Source organism: Charadrius vociferus, unplaced genomic scaffold (assembly GCF_000708025.1).
Source record: "Charadrius vociferus isolate BGI_N301 unplaced genomic scaffold, ASM70802v2 scaffold450, whole genome shotgun sequence".
Classification (NCBI taxonomy): domain Eukaryota; kingdom Metazoa; phylum Chordata; class Aves; order Charadriiformes; family Charadriidae; genus Charadrius; species Charadrius vociferus.
In genome coordinates, this window is record NW_009646931.1 from 4,376,201 (window position 1) to 4,397,015 (window position 20,815).

General features: G+C 38.2%; 1 protein-coding gene across 4 annotated transcripts; it reads left to right on the plus strand.

Moving 5' to 3' along the window:
• The first annotated feature begins 293 nt into the window (after positions 1 to 293).
• On the plus strand, positions 294 to 19,683 carry GPBP1 (GC-rich promoter binding protein 1). 4 transcript variants are annotated; one of them, XM_009894699.1, is made up of 10 exons: positions 294 to 358; positions 5,506 to 5,648; positions 6,138 to 6,361; positions 7,019 to 7,085; positions 9,411 to 9,595; positions 10,198 to 10,338; positions 10,810 to 10,974; positions 15,782 to 15,966; positions 17,822 to 17,924; positions 19,032 to 19,683. In XM_009894699.1, the coding sequence occupies exons 1-10, from the start codon at positions 294 to 296 to the stop codon at positions 19,185 to 19,187; spliced, it is 1,434 nt and encodes a 477-aa protein (XP_009893001.1). In that variant the 3' UTR covers positions 19,188 to 19,683. The 4 variants fall into 4 exon arrangements, with proteins under 4 accessions (XP_009893001.1, XP_009893002.1, XP_009893004.1 ...); XM_009894700.1 differs by having other exon boundaries at positions 294 to 356; positions 5,525 to 5,648; XM_009894702.1 differs by having other exon boundaries at positions 10,198 to 10,348; positions 10,847 to 10,974; positions 19,032 to 19,485.
• Positions 19,684 to 20,815: the final 1,132 nt, after the last annotated feature.

Here is a 20,815-nt window from a genome sequence, read left to right on the forward strand (position 1 = left end):
TTATGGTTGTATATTCATTGCTACCTGCGATAGATTTGATTAGTGTGACAGTTTGGTAAAAAAAGCACAAATGTGGTGCTATAAATGACATGAGGATAGTTAGATTTTAAACCAGGTCTGTGTGAGAAAATAATACCAGAAAACAAGAGGGAAATAATGGTCAGAACACCACAAGTGTCATCCTCTTGTGACATAAGGATCTGAAAAGTACTCATTTCTTGTTTTTCCAATTACAGGGACTTGCCATGAGGTGCTGAAGCCTTGTTTCACTGATTCGGAGAGACTGGACCTAAATGGCGCAGCATGACTTTGCTCCAGCCTGGCTTAATTTTCCTACTCCACCATCATCAACAAAGGTATGTTCTTTGTTGTTCTTTTGAACAGGCACTCTCATTGTTAGAGAAGTCTAAATATCATAACCTCAATCATAGTAAAAATGCAAATCTCTTTATGAGTAGGGTGATAACAGATGGTGCCTAGCAAGTCGTCTTGTCATGATTTAAGTAGTTGTACCGTAGTTGTAAAGCTCATACCTCCAATAGAGTTTTTTTCTTGAGCAGCTGAATTTATGGAAGTAAGCATGTGCCTGGCCATGTTATCAGAGCTGTTGTTGGATTAAGATTGCCTTCATCAGGAGTTTAAAATGAGTTACTGTATTTTGTGCTAGAAGCACCAAGACAGAGGCATGTTTTTGATTGGTGTTCTTGCTTCTGATTTTTCTCTGTCCTATAAATTTTACAGAAGTGTTATTTTATCATCCAAGTGATTAAAAAAAAATTGCCTTTGAAATAGACCTTCTGAAATGGCTCTTCAGTTGCCGGTGGGATGCTTGTTAGTACTGGTGGACTGTGGCACTTTCAAATAGCTATGCCTCTTCACCCTGGTTGTTTCATATAGACTACTGTTACTGGCTTTATACAGTTAGCTTGGAAACAGGAAATAGCAATCTCTGAATCCTTAGGATTTGTGAATATTCTTAGGAAGTCATAAAACTATCTCATAAACATTTCTTTTTTTCTGGCCTATCCTTCTGCTCTTTCTTAGTTTGTACGAATGCAGAAGCAGAGGCACCACTGGATGTTCAAACTCCTGTCAGCTGTTTCTCTATTTGTAGACCTGTGTTCTTCATTGTAATCTTTTGAGTGCAATATCCGTGCATCTGCAGCTATGATAGTGGCATTGCCTTACTTTAATGTGTTTATGTAAGTTTCTTGCCATCTTTCATGTCCATGGGAAATGTTTAGCTTTTATAAACTTATGGAAATGGGCTTTGCTATTGTTAAATACACAGTTAGCTATCAGTATTAGTTGTGCTCCCATTGCTTTGTCTACACACAGAGGCATGTGGGTTTTTTTAGTCAGATCACTGAATGTTTTTATTCATATTGCTCTGTTTATTATCTTTCTTCTGCACTGACCTTGCTAGTTTCCTTGTTTAGTGTAGTGTATTAGCCACTCTCAGTTGCTGTTCTGGAGACATCAGGCCTATCTCTTCCAGGATGGTTCCTGCGGTCCAGTTGTTTTCATTCTACTTGATTTCTGATATATTGAAGTCTTTTGATTGGCTTTTTCCAATTTAATCTATTTTCAATTGGAAAAGTAATCAGAGCTTAGTTTAATATGATGTCACAAATTACAAAACAATCTTCACAACATATTTCAAAAAGGTGGAGGAAGAGCTTTACCTGCATGCTCAGAGTGTCAATTTAGCAGGATAAAAGAAAGTTCCAGAACTACTCCAGTACCACTGGGATATATCTGAGCTATGGGTTGTATTTGTCACCTCATTCCTGAATTGTGGGAAACTTCAGTGCAAGCATATGTTGTGGATCCTGTTCTCTTCCATGATTCTTTGCCTTAAGGAGTTTAGATAGACCTTCTTTCATCTCTTCAAAAAACTCAGTAGCTGTACGCTTTCTCCATTATAGTCTTTGTTCTTCATTGTTTGAAATGCAGCTTATATTCTTTCATTACCTCCTCCCTCAATGATCAGCATTCTGTGATACACAAGACGGGTCTCAAATATTGTGGCCCCCTGTCCCCTCCATTTCCTAGAACAGATTGTTATTTCTGCTTCCCATTTATCAACAGAGCAGCTGAAGAGAAGAGCGGGTAAGAGGGATGGAGATGAAGAGAGAGGATAGGGTGAGGAAGGCAAGGTGTCTCGTGTTTCATGCAGAATGGCGTTGGGGTATGAACAACACTTACACTTGATAAGGAGAAACTGAACTCTGCCTGCTCAGTTTTTATTTCCTTGAAGAGGCGCTTTTAGGAATTGCATCTTTAGGAGCTTGGTTTCCCCCCTCAAACCTGGGTAGCTGAGGCTTTTCCTGACCTAGGTAAAAGCTAGCATTAGGAAAACCTGATGCCAGGAAGCTGGCATCATGAATGATCTTTAGTAATGTGACTGATACAGATTACAGCTGGACTGAAATCCATCTCACCTGTTGCTGATCATGTCCTCTTAAGGATAAGATTTTATATCATCTCCCTGTCACTTTGTATAGCAAAGTTCACCTAAATATGTGGGTATCCATTGCTCGGTAGCTTTTGTTCAAGTCTGAAACTACTATATTCGTGTCGGTGCAGTATTGCAGCAGTTGGGCAGATGGAAATAGGAACATGTTGTGAATAGTGAAGCCATCTTGGAATATGTGTTAAGACATACTAGTTGTTTAACTTAAGTAAGTTTTAATTAGAATAAATTTATTAGGGTTATAATATAGTGTGATTTATGCTGGTTGCCTAACTTAGCATGAGTAGCTAGATCTGTTGAAGCTTTAGGCTGCAATGAAGTTCATTTTCTTAGTAATTTGCCGAGCAATTGGTGCATTGCTGTGTTTAGTCTTTTAGTATAAGGAAAACATTGATAACACAGTGGTGTTGTGGTAGCATTTTTCCAAAGTCTGGGACTTTTCGGTTTCCCATGTTCTGCCAGTGGGCGCAGGTGCACAAGAAGCGTCAACCAGAAGATAAGGAGGCTCCAACCGTCAGCAGAGACTGCAAATCAACCAGATAAGAGCAGTCAACAGCCTGCCTGCCTGGACACTGAGAAAGAATCCAATAAGGTGTTAGAAGACCCCAGAGCAAAAATCACCATTGGATTAAAAGACACGCGAACAGCATGTGAAGAGAGCATATTAAGGAATAAAACTACTTCTTATATTTCCAAAATCTGTTACTGTCTTTCCTGGCTGTCTGAACCTAGTCAGATAATTTCTCAACTTCCAGAAATGGCCAATAGATTTCCTGTTGATGACAAAGTTTACAGTCATCTCTGCAACAAGAGGCTTTATGGACTGTTAGCTCCATCATGTGGGGCAAAATGCAAACTGCATGATCTTTGCACACAGTTTAGAGACTTTAGATTCATTATATCATGTGCAACTCAAACTCTATATGTAAAATGCTGTCAATTATAGTTTGTGAAAATGTGATTGTTCTTCACAGTTCATAGAAAAAAAAGAAAGTCAAGCTCCAAAGGCAGTGGTAGAAGGTTATCATCTGCAAATGAACACATGAACCTATCTTCTAAAATTTTGCCTATGATCAGTAGATCTGGAGCTTTTGAAATTTTTGGTGGCTTATTAGAATTTGTTTATAAGGATTTATTTTTTACTTAAATATTGAGATGCGTTATGATAGTTTTTGAACAACAGAGATCTTCTGATAGTTTCTTGAGGTTTTCTGTTGTTGGTTTTTTTTTTTTTTTTTCCTCTCTCTCCAAGTTTGTCAAGGAATTAACTCACTTCACAGGGAAATCTGTTTTCATTTGACTTCTGTACGGTTTGGAAATACATGCTTTGTATTTTAAACATATCTTGCTTACCTGAGTTTGAATTTTAAGCACTGAATTTTGAATTTTTGGCAACAACATCAAAGTGTTATCAACATTTTTCTCATACTAAAGGGCTAAACAGAGCACTGTACCAGCTGCTAGGAAAATTACTAAGAAAACTAATACTGTTGTGGCCTAAGGCTTCAGCAAATCTAGCTACTCATGCTGAATAAGTGGCACTAGGCAAACAACATAAACCAGACCATGTTATAACCCTAAGTGATTTATTCTAATTAAATTTTACTTATTTTAGCTAAACAATTAACAACTCTCAACAACTGATTTCCCTTTTTTTTTTTTTCTTCTCACTTTGATCAGTGGAGTACTTTAAATATTAATATAGCTTGATTAGACATTGGTGGATAATATCTGTTGAAATAAACTTGGAGTTTTATTTTCAGGCATACACAATTTCTGCTGTACTTTTTTTCCTGAATGTTACTCAGTCTGGAAAGGGAGTGAGCTTCAGGCAGCAAAGTTGGTACTTTGGGTGCAGTAAAGTTGATACTCCCTGGAATCATTAAGCTTAGTTTGCTGACACAGTACGTTTCCACACAGCTATACATTTATGCACTTGTAGCTCTTTTGGCCCTGGGGTGTATTGGATCCCTCGTGCACGTGCAATACGATGGACATATATGTGCACAGTAAGTCTGCTGGGGTTAAAGGGGCTTTGCTTCATGGCCATTGATGGCTGGCTGCATGGCAGAGAGGTGCTGGGTAACACAGCCCGCTGCTGTCGCTCACTGGGAGATGTGTGGTGTGAACAACTGTGAGGCTAAGCACTACTTCTGCAGAATTAAAATTGAAAATTTACTCTTGATTTTTTAAAGATGTAACAGCAAAAGAAGTATTACTGTGTTAAAATAGTGAAGCCAGATAGAAGTAATAGGGAAGACAGCTGCTGTAAGATGTGATCTTTTTTGGTTGAGTGCCCTTTGAGTTCCAGTCAGGGTGTATTTTGATTTCTGAATGCTTTTCTCAATGTAAGGTTTCAGTTTATAAAGTCCTTCCTACTGATATATTAAGGATTTATTTCTTTACAATGTCTCCTATGCTCACTTGATAATTTGAAATTTGAAAATGACCAGCTGATAATTTGAAATACACTTTGAATCTGTACACTTTTGACTCTAGGTTTTATTTGTATTTCATAACTGGTTGCATTTGCCTTACTGAGTTATAATGACAGGACTAATTGGGCCTTTTTTGGGTACAGCTGCCTCTGGTGGAAGTGACTCCTTGCTTTCTATGGGATGCACGTGTCATCTCTGACTACCTAAATTAAGATCCCAGACTACTACTTCTCTGCCTTTGAAACTATCTCCTGTCCTTTCTTACTTTTTTATTATTTTATTTTTCTTCTGGTGGCATGCATGTCACCTGTGTTCTGTTCTGCCAAAACAAATTAGACACTTGGTTTTTTTACCTTGTGTCACAGGCATGGTCCTCAGTACTGTTTCAGTGTCCTGGAGCAGAAGATAATAGTTTCCACTTTGCTAGCATGGGAGGTGGTGACACAGGTCTGAACATATGCATACCTGAGGACTGCTGCATTGTCTGTCATTTGAAGTCCTTTTAAAAATGAATTGTATATACCATGAGTGATATGCATTTTACAGTTCTGATAATTCAGTTTTATTATTAATCAGATGTCTCAGGTCTACCACTTGTGCTCCTTTGCAGTCATCACTGAACTTCGAGAAACATTCTGAAAATTTGTCGTGGATAGAGAATCGCTGTGAAGCACATCGCAGAAGACACAACTCTTCAGATGGGTTTGATTCTAATACTGGAAGGCCTAATGGAGGTATAATTTAGCTTTCATGAAACATTTTGAATGCATTTACATCATTGCTTTGTAGCACTCTAGCTAGAAAAAAGTCTGGTGATAATAGCTCTCCTATGCTAAATTCTTATTCTGTAGTAAAATGGAGGTAATGGAAAGACAGGTTTTCTGGGAGAGGATGTGATGACTGAAGGTTGGTTAAAGTAGTGTGAGTCCAGGTGTATTTCTCTCTTCTGAAGAATAAGAGTGTCAAATTAATATTCTAGCTAACAACATGTAAATGAGAAACCAGAAAAGGAGGTTGACTTGTCTTAAAGTTGGACTACTATCCTCTTTCTCTGGCACTGTTTTGTTAGGTTCTTTCCTGTTGCTTATGTGAATGAAAACTTAAGTTTACTGTGCTATCATATTCCAGAGTATAGGGCTGCTGACTTAACTTCTCTAATAATTTTAAAAATATTCTTGTAAAATTGTTTGTAATTACATGTCTTTAAAATTTAAAACGCTAAGGGCATTTTGGGAGAAAAGAGAAGAATGGTTGGCGTTCACAAGGCAGAAGTGGTACAGAAAATATAAACCATCGTGGGGGATACCGTGGCGGAAGTTCCCGTGCGCGTACCAGCACTTTCTACTGTGGAAAAGGCCAAAGACTGCATGAAAACAAAGTACCTGATAATGAAACTGGGAAAAGGGAAGACAAAGAAGTACCCAAACAGTTTGAGGCTGAGGATTTTGTAAGTTAATTGTAATTATAATAAACAAGGTTTCATTGTTTCTGCAAGTGCCATTTTGTCCATTACAAGTTACTTCATGAGATTTCACCAGTTTCAGATCATCATATAAGGGATCACCTTTCCCATAGGTAAGAGGGTGTTAGTCATGTCTCCGCTAACTTGTTTTTCCTTTTATATCCAATTTTTGTCAGTTTTTGTTATTCTGTGTTTATTATTGTCACTTAAGTATTTAAGTGAAACTACAATTGGGTTCCAGCTCACTATGGTAGGTGTATGTATTAAATTCTACAGTTACCTTCATGGAAACTTGAAGTACTAACAAAGTGATCTTTCTGCCAGTGGCCCTTTGAGGTCCCACGTTTCAACTAAAATTGTAGGATGTAAGAGGAAGGGTGAACTTCCTCTTTGAAGAACCATATATCACTGCTTTTTAATTTCTCTGGACAGTTCATGTAATGAACTACCTGAGATGTTTTGTTGGAGAAGAGAGACAAGTGAACATTGACCTGTTTGGGTTGCAGGGGGAAGTCTGTTGTCTGTCTCCATTTAAAAGTCTTAGGCAGCAGAGGTTATACTGCTGATACTATTCTGATTCTTTATTTCATTGGTCGCAGAATTCAAGACTTATTTTTTAATAATAACAAAACTTTCTTTCAGCCATGTTTGAACCCCCAATATGAGAGAGAACCAAACCAGAATAAATCTTTAGCTGCGGGTGTGTGGGGTGAGTATTTTTGATGCTTTTAAATGTAAAAAATACAAGACATCTGAAGTTGTTTTATTTGAAACATAGGAATTTTTTCTTACAATTATAAAGGTATAGATTTCAGTTTCAAAGGTATAGATTGAAATTGGGGAAACTTCAATATTATTACAATGTAAGTATCTTCTTGTTAGAGAGGTAATGCTTCTATTTGAATATTCATCTGTTGGTCTGTAGATGCAGCCACAACTAGGATTCTTTCTCAGAAAAAATATACATCTTTTTTGTAAAGATGTCAAGGATCTATCTTTGCCTTTGTTTTCAAGAGGAAATGCAATGCAGGTGGGTCACCTAAACTAGTCATGTGATTGCTAGCTGAAGACTTTGTAAAAGAATGCTTCTGACTGATTAGAGCTGTTGGAAGAGTTTGGAGAGAACCCTAGAAAGGCTGGAAAGAGTAGGTTAGTTTGCAGAGGTTTAAGGTCGCTTCCTGGAAGGAAACGTCTTAAGGTGTTGGTTGTGTTTACAAATTACTTGTAACAGATCCAATCGTAAGAGTTGGCATTCAACTGGACTTTCGTCTGGGATTGTTTTCTCAACTCTACCTGATTAAATTTGGCTGCCACGATACAATTCTGTGGGCTTTATGTAGTGAATTGTTCACCCTGAAGAAGGTGGCAGCTTTAGATTGCACAGGTTTTAAAGTAATAAACTTACTCAAAATAAGAATAATTTTCCTTATGAAGAAATAGCTTTAATTAAATATAAAAGCTACTACTAAAACTGTTGCTAATGCTGAGATCTGAAGCTTGTCGCTCATTTTAAACGGTACTTTAATTTGCTGATTCTTTTTCTCATACTGGTATGTTCTGCACTCTTAGGTAGATGTAGGCCACCCCCTCGATATAAATATCTGATTACTGAGAACTTTCTCGTTTTGTGTGTTTAGCAGCTTTCATGCAAAAGCCAGGAAATACAGTTATCTTTCAATAAAAGATCAACAATAACTAAATTCTTTCCTAACCAAGTTGTGAAAAACTACATAGCAATTTGAGTGTTTTACCTTTGCAGTGCTCTGGCTGTAGCTGCTGCATGGTGTGGCTCAGTTTGATCTGAAGGAGAGGAAGCTTTCCAGGCTTTCTGGATATCACTTTTCCTATGCAAAGAAAGGAACAGCTCTGTTAGCTACATAAAATCATAGAATGGTTTGTCTTGAAAGGGACCTTTAAAGATCATCTAGTCCAACCTGTAAGCCACAGTGCAGTGGCTCGTTACAGCTTGGTATCTCAGCTCTGCTATTGCAAACCTTGTTTTGTAATTGAAAAACTGAAATTAAAGCTATTATTATTCCCTTTTAAAGTAAACAATATTCAGGAGAGGAGGAATATTGCCATCTTCTTCTAATGCCTGTTGAAAATATATGCTTCTGTTAGATTCCATTTTAACTTGTATATCTGTGACGGGAGTATGTGAGCATTATAAAAAGGTCTTTTCATAAAGTTTAATGAGAGCTAAGTATACAGTTATCATGAGTGTTTTGTCACTTACGCTTTTAAGATAGGTTCTTTTAAATGTGGGATATGACGAGACTGCACATGAAGTAGAAGAGCTTGCAGGGAGAGGAGATAGTCTTGGAAAAGGGTGTTAATGCAGCATTGGAACACATGTGCAAAAAATACTTTAATTATTTTTTCACTTTTTGAAAATTTTAGAACTTTTTAAAATAGGTGTTCTTTAAAACTATTGTCAGTTACTTAGTATAGCAGCTGACTGTGTGTCTCTAAATTAGAGCTCTCCTGAACATGGAAATGTAAGCTTCAGATGTTCTGTTACGCCCACCTGAGGCATGGAGGTAGAGAAGCTGGACATTGCCATGGTCTACAGTAGTGCACATCCCTTGGATTATGTTTATAGAGCCTCAGTGTGGAGCATTTGGCTCTAAACTGAGCTGTTAATAAATATATAAGTAATTATTCTTTTAGTAACCTTAAAGGGAAATATGAAAACCATAATTCCTTTTGAACATGAGGTAACTGTCAACAACTAATAGTATTTGGATTTTCAATTTGCAAACTGTGTATCTGTTTTCTTTGAAATTGCCAAGAGAAATATTTTACAAAGGGTGGTTGTAGAAAATGGAACAGAACCTGTGTTCATCCAGGTTTGTACGTGTGTATTTTATGGAACTAATACTGGATGAATTTCCTGATTTATGCCTGTTTGCTTTGGACTGTATGGCTATCTATTACCTTATGAACTAGAAACTTAAGATTGTATACACATGTGCACACACACATATATATAGATATATATACACACACGCGCGTATTTCTTTTTTTTTTCCAGAGTACCCTTTGAATCCTAAATCTAGATCTCCAAGAATGCTGGTCATTAAAAAGGGTAGTAAAAAAGAACTGCAGATATCTGGATTCCCAGTAGGAGGAGGTCTTCATTCACAGCCAGTAAGGGATGGAACTAGCACAAGTGTTTATAAAGGATTAGTCCCTAAACCTGTTACTCCACCCGCAAAGGTGAGTCTTGGATACCAGTGGCATGAACAACATGCTGAGAAAAATCATGCTGTAATTCTGAATGTGCTTATTTCACCCCTGAGAATATTGTTCCTAGAGTATTACGCTTTCAACTCTAGCTATGTGCAGCACACCTCAAAAGTGAATGGAAACAACTTTGTTGATGTTGAGATGATGTTGCAACCTATTAGTGTCATTCTGGTCCCTTTCCAAATGCAACTTTCCATGTTCATCTCTTGATTTTTGTTTCAGGAATGTTTTTTGTCCTCTTGAGACCATATGATGGAGTAGTCCTTAACTTTCTAACATGCTACATTATAAACAATATTTTCAGCTCTTGAAGACTCACATTTTTATTCTTAATACCTCAGATATGAGGGTCTTAATTGTTTTGAAATTTTAGTCTTTCTTTAAGAAGTGTAAACAGTATTTGTGAGTGGATGAATTGCTTATAAACAGTCTCTTTTCTACAAGTAAACAGGTGTTTGCACTAAATTATCGTTGTAGTTATGATTTGCTTTTGCTTAATCAAAATAGGATTCCTGGAAATAGTGCTCTGGTAGTTAATGACTCTTTAAATTGCTGTTTAAATTTTTGTTTAGCCTGCACAGTGGAAAAGCCAAGCAAAAGAAAATAAATTTGGGAATCCATTGCCTCATGAATCTCAATATGGTGCTGGCAATTTCGGTCCTTTCAAATCAACTGCCAAGGCATTTGCTGTATCACAAAATTCAGTGAAAGAGGTAAAGCAATGTCTGTAGTTTCTATCAAATCTATAAAAAGTTTAATTTGGGTAGATAAGGGGATCAGTAAATTTTATGCAGTATTGTATTAAATAAGTTTTTTTTGGAAGTCAGTGTGTGAGAAATAAGCAAGGCATATCACTGGCCATTAAGTACTGCACAATTTGCTTTGTCGATTTGATTTGGAGTGAAAATGGTGCGTTAGGAAGTATAACGTAAGAGGTTTAAACTTCAAAACTGCTAATGGTGTGGTACGCTTCAGAAGGTCCACTGTTCATTAGCATTGCTCCATAAACTGGCATCTCTGGGTTTACATGTAAGAACTATATATACTAAAATACAACTCCCTCTGCTTTTGACTGTGAATATATGTGAAACCTGAAACTACAGGTGCCAGGGAGTCCTTTTGTTTTTCATGGAAAGTTTTCTAAATGAATGAACTTCTAACATTCTTTCTTTTCTCTACATCAGTGTAATCGGTCAAATTCTTCATCGCCTGTTGACAAAGTTGGTCAGCCTCGTTTAACAAAATTGACAAGAATGCGTGCTGATAAGAAAAGTGAATTTTTGAAAGCATTGAAACAAGACAGAGTAGAAGAGGAACATGAAGACGAGAATCATGCTGGGCAAGAGAAGGTAGTTTTATTCACATCTACTGTTGAATCAGCAGTAGTAGCTTTAGGGTGGACCATAAACTACTTCTTATTTTGTTGTAAACAGCTGTTAAGTCATGGTCTTGTATCTCTAAATGAAGGAGAGGAATTATGTTTTGATCAATTTAAAATGTTGTTCCAAGTTCTACTTTTCCTCCAGTGCTTCTTAGTAGTTTCTTTTTTCCTTTCTACAGTATCTGTTCATATGTGTTAATAGCTGACGTACATCTGTGTAAAGACAATAAAAAGTATAAATTAAACTTAGTAAACTAAACCAATCACAGAATCATAGAGTTGTTTAGGTTGGAAAAGATCTTTAAGATCCTCGAGTCCAACTGTTAACCTAACACTGCCAAGTCCACCACTAAACCATGTCACTAAGCCCCACATCTACACATCCTTTATATACCTCCAGGAATGGTGACTGAACCCCCTCCCTGGGCAGCCTCTTCCCATGCTTGACAACCCTTTCTGTGAAGAACTTTCTCTTAATATCCAATCTAAATCTCTCCTGGCATAACTTGAGGTCATTTCCTCTTGTCCTATCACTTTTTACTTGGGGGAAGAGACTGACACCCACCTCTCTACAACCTCCTTTCAGGTAGTTGTAGAGATTGCTAATGTCTCCCCTCAGCCTCCATTTCTCCAGACTAAACAACCCCAGTTCACAGAATCACAGAATCGTTAGGGTTGGAAGGGACCTCTGGAGATCATCTAGTCCAACCCCCCTGCCAGAGCAGGGTCACCTACAGCACGTTACACAGGACAGCGTCCAGGCGGGTTTTGAATGTCTCCAGAGTGGGAGACTCCACCACCTCTCTGGGCAGCCTGTTCCAGTGCTCCACTACCCTCAAAGTAAAGAAGTTCCTTCTCATGTTAAGATGGAACTTCCTATGTTCAAGTTTATGCCCATTACCCCTCGTCCTATCACTGGGCGCCACTGAAAAAAGACTACTCCCATCCCCCTGGCATCCTCCCATTAAGTATTTGTAAGTATTAATAAGATCCCCCCTCAATCTTCTTTTCTCTAGACTAAAGAGACCCAAGTCCCTAAGCCTTTCTCCATAGGAGAGATGTTCCAATCCCCTAATCATCTTCGTTGCCCTGTGCTGGACCCTCTCCAGCAGTTCCCTGTCTTTCTTGAACTGGGGAGCCCAGAACTGGACACAGTACTCCAGATGCGGTCTCACCAGGGCAGAGTAGAGGGGGAGGATGACCTCCCTCGACCTGCTGGCCACACTCTTCTTGATGCACCCCAGGATGCCATTCGCCTTCTTGGCCGCCAGGGCACATTGCTGGCTCATGGTCATCCTGTTGTCCACCAGGACTCCCAGGTCCCTCTCCACAGAGCTGCTCTCCAAGAGGTCAGCCCCCAACCTGTACTGATGCATGGGGTTATTCCTCCCCAGATGCAGCACCCTACACTTCCCCTTGTTGAATTTCATCAGGATTCTCTCTGCCCAACTCTCCAGCCTGTCCAGGTCTCGCTGTATGCCAGCACAGCCTTCTGGCGTGTCAGGTCTGTCAAGCAACACCCCCAGGTCCTTGTCCACTGGGCAGCTTTCCAGCCACTCTTCCACAGGTTCTGTAGTGCTTCATGGGGTTGTTGTGACCTAAGAGCAGGACCTGGCACTTGGCCTTGTTGAACCTCATACCATTGTCCTCGGCCCGTCGATTCAGTCTGTCCACATCCCTCTGTAGAGCTTTCCTACCCTCAAGCACATCAACAATTCCACCCAACCGGGTGTCATCTGGAAGCTTCTTGAGGGTGCAGTCGTTCCCCTTGTCCAGGTCGTTGATAATGATATTAAACAGAACTGACTCCAGTACTGAGCCCTGGGGAACACCAGTTGTGACCAGCTTCCAGCAGGATTTAGCTCCATTCACCACAACTCTGTTACCCAGGAAGGAGTACACCCATCCAAGCCATGAGTTTCTCCAGGTGAATGCTGTGGGAAACCATGTCAAAAGCTTTACTGAAGTCCATGTAAACAACATCCACAGCCTTTCCCTTGTTCACTAAGCAGGTCACCTTGTCATAGAAGGAGATCAGGTTAGTCAGGCAGGACGTTCCTTTCCTAAGCCCATGCTGACTGGCCCTGATCACCTGGTTGTCCTGTACGTGCTATGTGATGGTACTCAAGCTGCTCTGTACCATAACCTTCCTGAGGTGCTGAGGTCACACTGACAGGCTTGTAGTTCTCCAGATCTTCCTTCTGGCCCTTCTTGTAAATGTTGCATTTGCTAACCTCCAGTTAACAAGGACCTCCCGGTTAGCCAGGATTACTGATAAATGATGGAGAGTGTCTTTTTGAGCACATCTGCCAGCACCCTCAGTATCCCTGGATGGATCCCATCCAGCCCCACAGACTTGTATAGCGTGGTGTTTCATACCTTGGCTGTTAGTTATCTCATAAAACAATTGAAAAATTTGGCTCTGCTTCTCAATCCATTTCCTTTCTAATAAGAGTGTTTAGATAGCCAGGAGTTCTCTTTCTTGGTCTAGTCATAGGAGGAATAGTTCAATTTATACATATATAAAGAACTTGGTTTTGCTTCGTAATTGAGAACCTGGAGCCCTATACTATCTGTTTATAATATGTGTCAGGGTTTTTCTCAATCTGGGTTGGTTTATGCAGTGCTTGCGTGGCACCAGAGAACATTTCTGTCAGTGCTACCAGCTGCCAACTAGCCATAAGCATAGCTATTATAAATAATCCAAGTCCACATAAGTGTTGTATTATTCAGGATGAGGTGATTACAAGCCTGTAATCACCTGTAATCACTGTAAATGAGTTGTTTAAAGTGTTTTCACAAAACAAAAAACCATCATAAATTACAAGTCGGTCAGAAAAATGCTGAGGTTTTGAGGAAGGTTTATTCAGATTCGGAGATGTGAAAGAATAAATGATGCCAATGTGTGTTGTTCATAAAAGTAAGATTGATTTTTCTGACCCTGTTCTTATTTCAGGCAAAATAAAATCTGCTTTAATGGGACTTAGCTGTATGTGTGAGTTAAGAAAGATCTACATCTTTCCGTTAGGTATTCTGTGGCTGAGCACTCTGAGATGGGTGTTGGGGGTAATGTTGTTCATGTGCGTTTAAGAAATACATGAAGATTTTGATTTAAGATTAGAAAGATATGGGGAAGTACTGTCTTGAGCTTCAGAATTCCAAAAATAATACATGAACTTGGTGGGGGTTTCTGATCTGAAATTGTCTTGAGTTCATAATATCTTTATGATACATAGGTGAAATGCATTTGGTTGTCCCATTGCACATAGCTGATTTTCAGAAGCAGGTGTATTTAAAAAAAAAAAAAAAAAAGGCTTTTAGTAGTGGAAGTTGTAATGTCCTTGGACAGGTGTGTGTAACGTATAGCCTGGAGTAGTTGCTGGTGAGTGTGTGCTTCCTGTTCCCTACTCTTGCTGTTTCACTAACAGGTATGAAAAGGTGTTAAACAAATCATGTAACTAATTGTTGTCCTATTTCCAACATTCATTTTAATGATCATCAGTAGAAGACGTGTGCAACTGAGTGGATGGGGAGATAACTGCACAGCAGTCTTCCAGAACATGATCTTGTTGATGGGGTTTTAAGACCTGCACTAACAGATTTCACCTCTGAAATAACAAGGCAAATCATAATCAGCAGTTGAATCATGCTTGGAAGAAGCTATTTTTCCCTGTATATATTAAACTTGTTTAATATTTTAATCAATTTTGTTTGATAATCTGAGATGCATTCTTCAGGCATGTGATTTAACAGCTGAATATATGTTTACTGAGATACTTGTTCTTAAGAAATTCTTGCTGAGCATTCTAAAATTTCTGAAAGCAGACAACACTGAGTTGGAGGGAAATGACGATGATGATCTCGATCCTGGACACACTAAGTATGGTTTCTTACAGGTGCAGAACTGACTGATTGAGTGATTGCCTCCTGCTATGCATAATGCTGTTACGTGCCTGGTTTAGGGATTTTGTTGTCAAAATGGTGTTAACTACATAATGATCTTACTCTCTCCTCTGTGTTTTTACAGTTGGTAAGACTTCTGATACTATTTGGCTCATTACTAAGTAATAATTACAGGTTGCGGAATGAGTAGAATAAAAAGAAACATTTCTGGTTTATAGGATTAAAGAACTTTTAATATTTGAGGGAACCTGACAGTTTGCTTTCTAAGTAAACTTCCTTCCTAGTTCTTATTTCATGGCTAGTAAGTTACAGTGGCTGTTAACAACAGCCAGAGAAGCTCTGGTGAGTGCGTGTGAGTACGGGACGTTGTTTGAATTTAAAAAGCAGTATCAGTCTTTCTGAACTTATGGCAGATGAATTTGCTGGTTGAGGTGTGGTGGCTGTGACCTGCCCCTTACACTAAGTAAACTTGAGAACTCATGCTTTCAAATTTCTGACACACATGGGTCTGATGTTTAATTAGGAACATTGTTTGTAAGTTCAACAGATAACCTATTATTTCTGTAAGTATGAAAGACAGCTTAAATAAGTTCAAATTTTAAGATATGTTTGAAACTTTGTAGAAAAAAGTTTGAAGCAGAGCATGGCAGTTGCTTTCTATATTACTTGATCAGTTGCATAACTTAAGATTTCTGTAGTATACAGGTATTGCAGTATCTAGAAGTATGAACAGAATTACCAACAAAGTTGTATAGTGTCTCTATAGTGTCTTAATTTAAACTAAACTGAATCACAGAATTGCAGCACTTGCAGACATTTACTTGTAAACTGAATTTACTTTTAAACTTTGTAATGTATAATTTTTTTAACAGAAGGATGACTCCTTTAACTTGCATAACAGCAACAGTCCTCATCATGAGAGAGATATAAACCAAAACTTTGAAAATGAAATTTCGCAGGAGAATGGCAATGCTTCAATTACATCTCAACAGGTCATTCGATCTTCAGCTTTCCCTCAGGCAGATGTTCTTTCCAGCTCACTTGAGGCGGAGCACAGGTATTTACTTCATGTAATATAAAAAGTGTTCCTTCGTGGTAAGTGCGCATGTCATAAATTCTTACTAGTTCAGAAGTCAGGACCTGAAAACTGAGAACACATAAAAAGTTTAATGAGTACTGTCAAAATTTAACTTCTAGACATGTACTAATATAACATGGAATATACTTTGTTTCTGCTAGACTTGTGTACTGACTTAAACTTGCTTTAGTAAAGATTGGATGTATTTCCTTATAAAGAAGTAAAGCAAACTGCCTAGTGACTTCATCCCTCTGATTTTGATCGGGAGGAACAATGCATGTAATCGCTGTTTGTATTAATAATACTTTAAATGCTGCATCTTACATAAATCTCCAGTGAGTTTTTCCTCATTGTTAAAGTAATTAATTATTTCCGTAGCTGACTAGTTGACACTGTCAGTGATATCACAGGACAGTGCACTGGAAAGGGAGAAAGTAACTTCAAAAAATGGTTGAAACCGTTCTAGTATCTCATAAAAGTAACTGCAGTAGCAACAGGTAGAGATGAGAATGATGCTGATGGGAAATCACAACTCAGTCCGGAGATGAGCTCTGTTAAACTCTTACTGTTTCTGGCAGCTACAGAATTACAGTAATAGATTAGCTAGATTTTTTAATTATTTTTTTTTTTTTTTTAGTGATAGATTCTCTGTATATATTGGACTAGAGAGCTTTCCTCTGCAGGTACTACAAAAAGGAAAGTTTCATGACTTCTTATCCTTCATGAGTATAAAAAGTGAAATGCACCCTGATCTGTTCGGTTTTTTTTCTCCAACACTGGCTATGGAGACAGAAATCTTTGACCTCTAGAGGCTGCTGGTGATGATTTTTTTAACTAGAAGATGGGAGTTAAATCTAGCTATAATTTTTCAATTCAAATGACTCTGAATGGCCTTCATAGGGTTTTTAGTTTGTGGTATCCCAGAGAGGTTGTGTCTCCGTACTGTCTTAGCCCTTTGGCAGTGACCTCTCCATGCATGTAAACAGATGTTACAGTAAGTCTTTCTGTGGTAAGTTGGACTTGAAGTGACCAGCTTAACTCACAGGATATTTGCGCATACCTAGTAACAGTGTTGGCATATCTTGTACAAAATGTATCTTGGGTTCCTTTTCTGCTGGAAAAGTTTCCAACATGCAGCCATCCAGTTAGTATCAAGTTTGCTAATATGAAGTTTAATTTTTTTACGTAGTTCACACTTCTTAAATCATTCTAGAAGTCTAGTGTCACTTTAAATGGCCAGCAGTCCTGCTAACTTTAGACAATGTTGCTTAAAAGTTAATTAGCCATTGCCCTAAATTTTATTTACGTAACAGGAGCTCTGTAGCTATTGACTTCATTGTACATAATAATGTTAACATCCCAGGTTGCTTGCAGTAAACTTTCAACTCAAATTACTGTTGCCAAAAATATAACTATCATTGAACCTCATTTGGCATTGCGAGTCTTTTTCTGTATGTCTATACAAGTACACCTGTTCTAATATAAGAGAGTTTTGGATGAATTGTGTATTATTTCTTCTGCTTCCTGAGGACTGAATTGTTCCTGGCTATCATGTTGTTCAGTTTGGTCCAAATACTACAGAGGGTGTAATTTCCGTTTCTGTTATTGTCCTGTTAACTTCTTTGTTTAAACACAGTAGTACTGTTCTCCCCTTCTCCTTCTACAATTCCAGGCTTTTATTATGCTTTTAACAGTTGTTGGTGTCATTGGTCACCTGCAAGTTTGCCCAATGCACATCCGTTATGCACATATATTTACACATATGCGTAGGCAGAGCTTGAAACGTCTCACTTTGTGTAGTAAATTCTTTGATATTGTCCTTTTTAATTTAAAGGTTGTTAAAGGAAATGGGCTGGCAGGAAGACTGTGAAAATGATGAAACATGCGCTCCACTAACAGAGGATGAGATGAGGGAGTTCCTAGTCATTAGGGAACAGGTAACTTGAAGTTAATGTTCTGTTGTGAACTTGTAGTTGGCTACCCTAAATGCCTACCTTTGAGGAGGATCTGCAGTTGGGGATGTTGTTGTTTCAGTGCCTTTTCGGTATTGTGCTTTTGGAAGAACAGTTGCTTTAAAAAGATAGGGGGACCAGTACATATTGTAGGTAAGTCCTGTTCTCAAAATATCATGGGAAGGGTAAGGGAGTACTTGTGAGTAGTTTCAGCATTGCTGGTAGAAGAATTGCACAGGCTTTCCAGTTCCTCAGCATAGCCTGAGGAAAGGGAATTTTCTCAAAGTTTTTATGCAGTTTCCTTGGTTTTCCAAAATATGAATTTTCCCTGTTGGAAACTGAGACACATTTAATTCACTAGTAAAAAAGTCTGAAAAGGCAATCTAGACTTGATTTTTTTTTTTTTTTTTTTTTAGGAGTATTGTATATACCTGATGAAATCAGTGAGGTGGAGCTGGAAGGGAGAATCTTGTGCAGTGTTAAATCTGAACACTTGGTGTTCTCATAAGTCTTGCTACACCTGTATTAATTAGAGCGTTTGGAATATTAAGCTCTTAAATGCTTGGCTTATTGCCCAGCATCTGCACTATGTGTGGAAATGTAGTAATTCCTTTCTTGTTGTAGAATCAGTTGTTTCTTTTCTCTCCAGCATCTTTGACTTTCCAGCTGCATCAGGTAGACAGATTGGTGTACCCATTCCTCCCTGCTGCTTCTCCTCTTCTGGGTCCCTTCCTTATTGCAGACCCTGCCCTTCTTAGCACGGATGTTTGCAGCATTGTGGAAAAAGGGAATGCATTGCAGGAGAGACCATGTGGGAGGAGGGATCACTGGGGCAAGATGTCTGAGGAAGTGGGTGAGAAGAGGGTAAGCTCTCGTTGACTGCAGGAGCTTAGCACAATTGAAGGCCCTTGGGGACAGGTGGCTGGCCCAAAAGTGAAGGCTTTCAGGGGAGTTTTCCTTTGTGTGTATATACGAAAAGGTAGTTCTGTGGATCTAATGTAGCCCAGAGGTGAAGATGCAGAGGATGTTGAAATGCAACACGTTGTGTTTAGCTCTTTCTTTCTCTAAATACATCTTGTTTTTTCATTTCAGTTACAAAAAAATGGCCTTCGGAAAAACGGCATTTTGAAAAATGGCCTCATCTGTGGTTATAAATTTAGCCCCTGGAAAAACAGCACTTTCAAACCTACTCTGGAGAATGAGGATTCTGAGACGAGCAGCAGTGATACATCAGATGATGATGTGTGAAGACTTCTGTAACATCTGTAGGAGCCTGTTTTGATCTCATGAAAATTGGGGATGTGTTGTCCAAAAAGTATTTCTAATTTATGTAGTAACATACCCGGCTAGAGTAAGAATGATGGGACTTTTCTCTGAAGGAAGCAATGAATGTTGTGTTGGGTTTGTTGAACATGACTATAATTTCTTTGTAAACGAATGTTTAGAAGAGGCCTTGCGTTGACCCAGCATTGACTTTCTTCATCACTGAAGCGTTTCTGACTAGCAACATGACAATGTAACAAATCAGACTTTCTCAGTTAATAATAAAAACAAAGAATTGTGTAATGTGTTGCAAAGCTTCTGTCTTAAAATGTCCAAGTCTATAAGGAAAACAAGGGCAGCTTGACACAGTGTTTTGCTTGCCAAGTCATTTCTTTCTTACAGTGGAAATCCTTGAGTCCACTTTGTACGCAAAAAGGGCAATGTATCATGTAGGCTAAAATGAGCAAGTGCACTAAAACTCTTTTCCTTAATTGAACTATTGTACTGTTCTGCTTCTTCCACACATAACTCCTCTTTTGCCATTTTTAGTGTAGTCATCGTTATTAATGGCAAAAGATCCTGATATTACACTTCCAAATTCCTAGAACTAACCTTTAAATTGAAAGCTTTAGGGGATATTGCAAGACCCAGTATTCTCACAGGGAATGCATTTCTTGTGGGAGAATAAGCACTTTGATTTTACTATTCACATGCAGAAAAACAATTACACTGACTGGATTTGTCCACTACGTGGAAAATAAACTGATTTACAGAGTATTGTCTTAGTGCATAGCATCCAGGGGTATTGTTTTTAAATCTGGTAAGTTTTGTCTACATTTGTATTAAAAGTACTCTGGCAGCAGTGATTGTATTTCAGAATGAGGTAAAAATATTTTCATCACCAGATCGTGCTTTTATAGCAGCAGAAATATATCTATGCAATAAGCACCTGTTTCACTTACTTTGTGTCAAACTTTTTCTTTATGATCACATATTGAAAAACCAATATTGTATTATTTATAGTTTTTTTGGTTCTTTAGGTATCTTCCGTTGTTCAAACTATGGAGCATCAGTTCGTAAAGCACAACTGCTCTTGGTGATGTCACATACATTTATAACATAGCTTATATAGAGAGAGATATTCCCCCTTCAAGAATTTTTTGAATTGTACTATTTCTTATAGTAAGTAATTTGCAATTTAGAACTCTAAAGCAAAATTATTTATAAAGCTGAGATTTTGTCCATATTTAACTGACTTAGGAAAGCACATTTTTAATAAGGTGGTGTCTATCAATTTTGAGCCAAAGGTGGTATGTTTCTTTTTTTATTAGTTTAAATAGAGATTTCTATTCAAGAGGTCAGTTTTTGTATTGGAACAGGCACCCAAATGTCGATGTAGTTAATTCTGGCACAATGTGTTGAAATAAGCCATTTTCTCATCTAAATTTGAGAGGATAAAAATGTTTCTTTTTTTTTTTTTTTTTAAAGAGAGAGCTGCCATATCAGCAATGAAGTCTTTCTTACCTGTGTGCCTTACACACTTTTTCTCCTTCCCCTCTCCTGCAGGTTTTTTTACTGTCTTTGACACTTTGGTGTAGTCTGTTCCCTTTTTG